The 8665-nt window shown below is 35.5% G+C and overlaps 1 protein-coding gene across 1 annotated transcript; it reads right to left on the bottom strand.

Moving 5' to 3' along the window:
- Positions 1-419: 419 nt before the first annotated feature.
- LOC125660464 (soma ferritin-like) lies at positions 420-7794 on the bottom strand. The gene is made up of 7 exons (XM_056148491.1): positions 7204-7794; positions 6871-6971; positions 2113-2259; positions 1565-1639; positions 1421-1474; positions 1108-1227; positions 420-641 (listed from the first exon to the last, which is right to left on the bottom strand). The coding sequence occupies exons 1-7, from the start codon at positions 7265-7267 to the stop codon at positions 510-512; spliced, it is 693 nt and encodes a 230-aa protein (XP_056004466.1). The 5' UTR covers positions 7268-7794; the 3' UTR covers positions 420-509.
- Between the last annotated feature and the right edge of the window lie 871 nt (positions 7795-8665).

Below are 8665 nucleotides of genomic sequence, written 5' to 3'. Positions count from 1 at the left end.
AATTAGAAAAGATCGAAGACGTTTGTGAGAAATATATATTTATAGAAATATCAGTCTTTGAATGGATTTTTCGTAAGATGATTTTCTAATCATTTCTTACTTCTAGACTCATTTTCTGAGTGCTTTGATTCGGTCATGGCTATCAACCAAATTATCCAAAAAAAATTCCCAATACATGTATAACGAATCACTTCAATTTCAGATTGGTAGCTTACCACAAAGCAAAAGTACCGAATATTTTCGCTTTTGAAGTTCATCTGCCCTTTAGAATTAATAAATCCAATTTAGTATTCACTATGATTTTTCTACCTCTAAAATCTCCAAAACTGACATGTTTCACATGAGGCTATTTGTACATGAACGTGTGATATACGACAGTGTAAATAATATACAAATATTGTAATGCTGGCAAAACGTAATTATGACAATAATTAAATCACTTTATTGCATTAGAATCCATTTAGTACAATAGTATTTCTAATAAATATCACTTTAGGAATCACCGTCCTCTACATTTTCTGATCAAACAAGTACTCTCCCAGCCCCTTGCCCGCTCTCTTCAGCTGACTGATTTTATCACCTAATTCTTTAATGGCATTCACTTGTTCATCCAAATACTCATGTTCAAGGACATGCGACAACTGCAAATAAAAATAATAAATATAAAGTAGATTTTAAAACATCTTTCCATGAACGTCTTTCAAAATAAATTCTCTATTGCTTGACTTACACATCTGGAATAGCTAGTACATATATAACACTTTTTTGCAACACCAAGTACCACTTATGCAACAAAGCTCCACCGTTCGTTTCTTTAGTGTGTAATGGGAAGCAACTCTTGCTCAATAATTCGTGGGAAAATGGTTGTACGAAAATAGTATCGTTCCTTATGATGATATTAAATTCCATACTTATAATCATTTACTTTAACAGTATTCAGAATCATTATTGTTTAAGTGAGTTTGCAAAGTTAAAAGTGCAGGAGAATTTAAAGTTAACTTGGCAATTTCAGGATTCTAGAAAATAAAGTACAACATAACGTGCAAAATTTACTACTTTCTCTACGATGGACAACAAATTTTGCGACAATCACAAAGGATTGCTTACGTGTGCGTCATCGTCATGGGCCTGGTGCAGTTTTAAAAGGAAATCATTAACAGCTCTCTCCAGCACCAAGGTATCCTCTAGAGCCATCAGTCCATTGAACCAATCGTCTCTCACGGAATTCTGGGTAAAAGAAGGGTTTGCCATTAACTAATTATTCGTCTCATCAAATTCATACAGCCAAATTCATGAGTAATATTATTGTTTTGTTTGTTTACTAACACATAGGAAAAATATCAACATGTGTAAATTTGTTCGTTATAACACATATTTTACATATGATACAATGCTAGTATGCAATACGTAATAAACTTACGTCACATTCCAAACTGGACGTTACAGCATTGTTGGCGGTGATGAAGTTACAAATCTACAATTAGGCACAAGATAAAGTAGAATACCTCAGTAGAATGTTTCTAGAAAGTATTGTCTTCAACTTAGTACAGAAAGGTCGACTTACGCAGGACTTGGTTTTCGTGAAACTAAAAGTGGCGTCTTCCAAGCCTTTGGTGACGAGATTGCAAACATCTTGCAACTAAAAGTAAACAGATTGTTTTGATAAACAAAGATAGTAAACAATGGATATCAACCTACATGTAGTTGTTTTGTTAGATATACAAAGCTTACAATTCTTTGTAATAATTTCAGATGTTGCTGTATTATTAATAATGCACTTTAGATTATAACCGAATTCCAAACTTTAAGGGTCTCGTAAACTGTATTATTATAAGTAGATGGGCTTGAATAACAAGTTAATGGTTATCAGGTGTTCTCAAGTGAAATGATAAACTATATATCGTATCTATGCGCCATGTTCTACTCGGTAAACAGCGGGAAAGTCCACGATCGTTCATCACGTGTTTATAAATTACACAACTTTAAAAGTAGCTGCTCAAAAGTGATGAGTCAATTGGTATGCATCCTACTATGAAATATATCTTCACATATGCACCGTGTTTTGTTTTATCAAACGTGTATGTGACTTGTGATAGTAAACAATAGGTGTACCTTCAGTTCTTTCAGCTGAATGTCCCCGCCCCTTTTGTTGACGTATTCCATCAATTTTTCGGCATGGTTCCGTTCCTCTTTCGAAGCCTCGGAGAAAAATTTGGCGAAACCAGGCAGCGCCACATCAGACCTGGCAAAGTACTGGGCCTGGAAGTATCACGCAACATCATAAGAGGAAGTCTAAGTAATTCTACCCTAACAATGAATACTAGTCTAGACGATAATTAACATATAGTCAATCAAATGATCATCGTTTTTAATAAGGTAAATCAAAGCATCACCATGGTTACTATTCTAAAGGTATCAAAGTTCTTCCCACAATTATGAAGCAAAGTCATAAACAGTCTTACTATATACATATGTAATAGTGAATCAATGATCAATGTTTTAACTGCTTTAAAAATAAAAGTTTTATTGATAAAGTATCAAAGTTTTGCTTTGTTGAAGATTTTACTTCATGTATAAGTATTATCAAAAAGTTGAGCAGACTTGTATCTATATCCGGAAAGTTTGAATTGATTTACGAGTGAGTGTGTAGTGTAACTTTACTAAAAATTTCTGTATTTCATGAACACCAATAAGAATAACCACAGGGGCTAAGCCCGTTTTGGGCCCGAACTATGTGATACCATAAATATACCAAAACGGGCTTAGCCCCTGTGGTTATTATGTCTCCGAAGTCGGAGACATATTGTTTTTGCTCCGTTTCTTATTATTCTTATTATTTTCTTCTTATTATTATTATTCCTCTTCTTTAGTGAGAAATTTGTCCGACCGATTTTGTGAAAGTGCTTCGACAGATCCACTTCAAACTTTGTGAGCTGATAGGGGGTCACTAGGAGGGGTGCATTCAACTTTTCAAATTTTCAAAATGGCCGCCGTTTCAAGATGGCGGCCAAAAAACGTCAAAAACTCAAGGTTGTCGGATTTCAACCAAATTCGATTTCTAGGGTAATTTAGTGACCCCGAGTTCATTTCCACCATCAAAATTTTTTTTTGAGCCGCCATTTTCAAAATGGCCGCCATATACCGAAATATTTCAAAGTGTTAAAATATCTACAACATTTGGGTTCTGGGGTAAATTGAGGGTCCACAATTCATTTCTAGCATCAGTATTTCCTTCCAATCTATTTTCAAATGTTTCAAAATGGCCGCCATTGAAGAAAATGGCGGCCAAATTACAAGTCCGTCGGATTTCAACCAAATTTAGTTTCTAGGGTTTTTAGAGGATCCTGAGTGCATATCTGGTATCAAAAACCATTTCTGACATGGGGAGGTGTTCGGAGACATTTGTGTTGGCATCCCAACACAGTTATAGCTCGTTCTTATTGGTGTTCAACGTGGTTGTAAAGACGTATACTACTAAATGTATTTAACAGTCAGTTCAGCTGGTGTTGAGGTAAATATATACAATGAAATTGAAATATGGTTTTGTTGTCATTATGGGGAGGGGGGTTTGCAAGCATTGTAGAAAAACTTTAATGACCTGGGACCAGTTTCACAAAACTAACTTACGACTAAGATCTAACTTAAGACATAAATTTTTCCTAAGTTCATTCCTTATCCGTTTCTCAAAAAATGTCGTATCTTAGGATTTTCATAAGTTCTTTCGTAACTTTACGACAGGTAAGTAGGTGTCTTAAGTCCAAACTAAATATGGCGGCGGCCTTTATTTTGCTGTGTCATCGTCAACTTCGACGAGAAAGACAATTCAGATATGGAAAGAATCCTTTAGATTATATGAACGACATGGAGATTGTTTCAAAATTTAAACTACCACTTCATTTGATCATCGACTTATGCCAAATGATGGAAAACGATTTGAAAAGACACACTCGTAGGTCCCAATCATTGCCAACATCGTTAAAAGTCATGGCTGCCCTCAGGTTTTATGCCACGGGGAATTTCCAATTGGTGACTGCTGATCTCCACGGCATCAGTAAGTCCAACGTTTCCAGAATAGTTAGAGATGTTTCTTCTTTGCTTTCAAACATGAGCCCTAACTACGTCAAGATGTCTGAAGGAGATGCAGAGGGCTTAGTGGAACTTGAAGGTTCCTTATCGAAAGTATCAACCCCACCCGAAATCCCAGAAACGCACGTGTTTCCAATTATAGTTTGGATTTTATCCTCTATTTGAGTGATTTCTACTTCTCTGGGCAGGGGGCCACCGCCAGTTTTTCGCTGTTCTCGTCTATTCAACGCCATCTCTCTTTTCGTATCGCTCGTTAAGCAGCTCCATTTTTTTTTTTTAGCTTATCAACTGTCCTTTCTTGGGAGGTATTAACTACGTTTACCTTTGCTGTAATTTCTTCCCATTGTCTTTTTTTAGCTGAATTTATCACGCTGGAGTACTGTTTGGATACAACACTTCTTTTCTTTTTTCTACCTCCTCAGTTAAGATTTATATTTCTGCCGTTGAGATATTTTGATTTCTTTTTGACTGCGACATGTTTACATTTCGAGCACGGCATGGGTTGTGGGGCTCGATTTATTCGTTGAATTGGATAGTGAGTTGAATAATAAAATCATTGAAACATGACAGACCGTCAATTATTGGAAATGTGTTGAATTTCTACATGTAGTTGCAATATCGGGCTGAAACAGGTGACAGCCCCCCTCCCCCTCTCTGAAACTATGTACCAATGTCAAACTTAATTGCTTGTATAGTGTGTATCTAATAAGGTTTCCTATCAATTATCATTTTTTAATGATTAATTTACACAAGCCATTTATTCACTACCGGTATTTAAACTGTTAATGCAAAATCTGAAAACACTGATCACCTGTTTTGATTTACACATATTTAAGATATATCTTAGGAAAAGAGATTTCTTATGAACGTTTCGTGAAACAGTTGTGGATATTCTTAGGAAATTCGTAAGTTAGAACTTAAGAATATCTAACGACATATCTTAAGATATATCTTAGGAAAGTTTTATGAAACTGGACCCTGCTTTAGATTTTATACACAGGGGCTAAGCCCGTTTTGGGTCCGAACTCTGTGATACCATAAATATAGAAAGGGGTCTAACTCTGACACAGTTAAAAAACTAACCACTCGCTTCAAATGCCTAAAAAATCTTAAACTAGGTAAGCTATGCGTAGTTTGTCGTTTTCCTTGCATAGATTAATATCGTCAGTAAGTACACATTGTCAGTAAGTACACATTGTCAGTACGTACACATTGTCAGTAAGTACACATTGTCAGTAAGTACGCATTGTCAGTAAGTACACATTGTCAGTAAGTACACATTGTCAGTAAGTACACATCGTCGCAGACCACGACCAATATGTACAATCTTCTCCTATCTGGGAGAGAACTATATGCGGACTCCGGACCGTGGCTTGAGACGATGGTAAGTACACGGTGTACGAAGATGAAAATTCATCGTCCAGAAAAGCGACCTCCCTGCGTGTGTTTCACGCTGGACATCACCAAGACCATATCTCATTTTCATTCTTGTGCTCGTAAGGAAATATATTGTATTATGATATCATTTTGATTATATGTATAATATCATTTCAGTTTACTTTTATGAAATAATAAAACTCATAAAGATGACATGTATAATAGCATTTGTGAATCTGTAAAACTGACCTCTTCGTAATTATTAGATGTACATGTACTAGTATTTTCAAAGCATGTTCCCTGTCTGTGTACAGGTGTAACAAAACCATAACAAGTTTAAAACTTAGAGACCAGTGCACAAATGTACACTTTTGATAGCGGCATTACAAACGAAATTTAGGAGACAAAAAATGAATGGCAACTGATAGGCAGCAGAATCATTTGAAAAACTAATATTAATGGCATCGTTGTTTGTGAACCCCGAGGATATCTCTTCACAAAATTGTTCGTGATATCAATTAGATCGACAAGAGACCTAAAACAGTCAAGTGTTTATTGGATCTTGCAATAGAACTGTACATCAATTCTTTCCTTGATTTCTAATATTGCACCACCTAAAATCATATTGTACTCAAGAAAGGATAGAGTTTGCAATCAATTGATGAAATAACATGAAATGTTATTATGTATTTGGGACATAGTTTGGCTCTTGTATGAAACAGAATTAGTTCATCAAATGTAACAAGGGCATAGCTAAAATAGGGGTACAATACCTCCTACAACATCAGGGACGAGGAAGGGTGGCTCATGTATCCCCCCCCCCCTCACAAGATACATGTAGAATCCCTGTAAGTTTCACTTACAGTTACGGTGACCTTTTGTATTTGACATTGAAATACAATAGGAAAACATATATCTATGTAAAATTTGGACCCACACACTGAATACACTCAAACCTTGCTCAAGAGCAATTTCGAAATTTCCCTTTCTCGTCTATCAAACCTGTGGAAGGGCACCTTGCACAAGGACTTGGTTCATCTTCTAAAGATTGCATTATAAGATGAAGGTCAATGAAAGAGATTTATTTTCAATGAAAAGGGGTGAAAATAACAAAGGGCGACAATTTCATAAATCCTATAACGAATACAAAAATGAGCGCATGGCAAACACGCACCCTTGGAAATACCTGAAGTGGCATGGGGTAAGCGTCCCCTAAATACGAAGTATAGCCTAAACTGCTTACCTGATTTTTTCCAAACTTTCAAAAAATGGTACTTTGCTAGAATACATACAATTCTATTTATTTCAGGGTTAAATGTTGTACGTTGATGTTAATGGAAGAACCCTTGCGTCAGTGTGCTGTTGAACTTTAGACCTACATTTTTGTACTAGCAATACGATACTTACGTATGCTTGGTAGAAATAACTGGCTTGTAACTCTCGTGTGATTTGATCATTAATCGCCGTTATGGCTGCTCCCTTAAACTTCTGGCGAACATTTTTTACATCTGAAATACAAGACACAAACTATAAATTTTTAAGTAATCTATTTTTCTGAGTTATTCGCCACTTCTGATGTTTAATTGTTTTAATTTGTTTTGCTAACTTTTAAGACACCCCTTTCAATTTGTATGTTTAACTGAAATGAACTAGTTATTGAGCAGAATTTCAAAAAGTACGTTTGGACGTGGAAAATATTCTTCAATTAATGAAAATTATCCTTACTGTAATTTTACTTACCAGCATACACCACGGCGAACAACGCTACAGCGACGAGAAACTTCATAGCTAAACTGTCTGTCATTAAGTACAACTACGTTAAAGCAATGTGAGATATGAGTGAAAAGACCCGAACAAAGTACATGAACAGGCTATACAAATCAGGCCAAAGATACTGATATGTGTGCTTTAGAGGGCGCTGTCCTGTTTGTCATTGTCAAATTTGCAAGTGTCACTCACAGTTTTCGGCGCGAGATATTTTATTTTAGATGTTCTTTATTTTCGTTACCGTGCGTACGCTTTTAGTACACCCGCAAACAAAAATAAACTGATATCACCTTGAAATAAAAATGTGATAAAATTACAGTTATATTTCTAGAATAATCTGATACAATGGCAAAGGTCCTATATCAAATGAAAATAATATTTCATGTCGCAAGCAACACAAAGCTTATAGAAATCGCTCAGGGTCCTTTGGAGAAATATGAAAGAAAAATCGCAACTCGTATCAAAATAGATTTTTTAGTGTAGAATTCAAAATTTCACGTCAAAAATATCTAGAACATCGGAAACTGATCCCCTGGTCAACATCTAGAACATACGTCACCTGCCGAGATAAAATGTGTAGTTACATTCACTATTGTTAGAAGATCATCTATTGATATACATTATCATATGATTCAAGGATGGGGAAGGTTGTCGGAATTTCAATTTAATTTGAGGTCAAATAATGATGGTGCAGTTAATGATTATTTAGTGGAAGTTTTTTTATGTGAAGGATCTTAAAGGTGTTATATTGTTTGTACTTAACATGATTAAACACTGATTAATATCGCCATTTAAAGTATTAAAAATTATGTATATATTACGTGTAACCATAACGAATTAAATAATTTGATTTTAGTTTAGAATAAAAACTTATTTAGGATGCTTACAATTTACCATAGAGGCACGTGGCATCGTTCGTGTGTGTGTGTGTGTGTGTGTGTGTGTGGAGGGGGGGGGGAGGGGGGGGGGGCGAGTTGACTAATATTGTCGACAAGCCAAATACCAAACTTTCACAGATGTTTTATTTTGTCCCATACGTCAAACTCCGAAAAAAGTGGGGGTCACCAAATAGACAAATAACCCACACAGACAAACACACAACTAACTGCGCATGGAGAATTAACGTTTTCAAAACAGGAGTTTCGGTTTGGAACATCGGAAGAATTCGGTAACACATGACACTATCATTATCGCTCGTCATTTTCTGATACAGTGAAGAATACGGACTGTCACTCCCTGCAGTACCCTGTGTCAAATATACAGCCCAAAACCCCTGTTCTTTTACCAGTATCTTGGAGAAAGATATGATTTTATTTTCACAAGATACAATTCTGTCTGTGAGAAGTTTTTCTTGAATTTTTATATTGGTAAAGTTTTACGAATTTTTAAAACGATCTCTTTAAAAAGTTCCATGTTCAGTAAAACATACAAATAT

The sequence above is a fragment of the Ostrea edulis genome, chromosome 9 (genome assembly GCF_947568905.1).
Source record: "Ostrea edulis chromosome 9, xbOstEdul1.1, whole genome shotgun sequence".
In the NCBI taxonomy this organism is placed as follows: Eukaryota; Metazoa; Mollusca; class Bivalvia; order Ostreida; family Ostreidae; genus Ostrea; species Ostrea edulis.
This window is presented reverse-complemented; position numbering and strand designations above follow the sequence as displayed.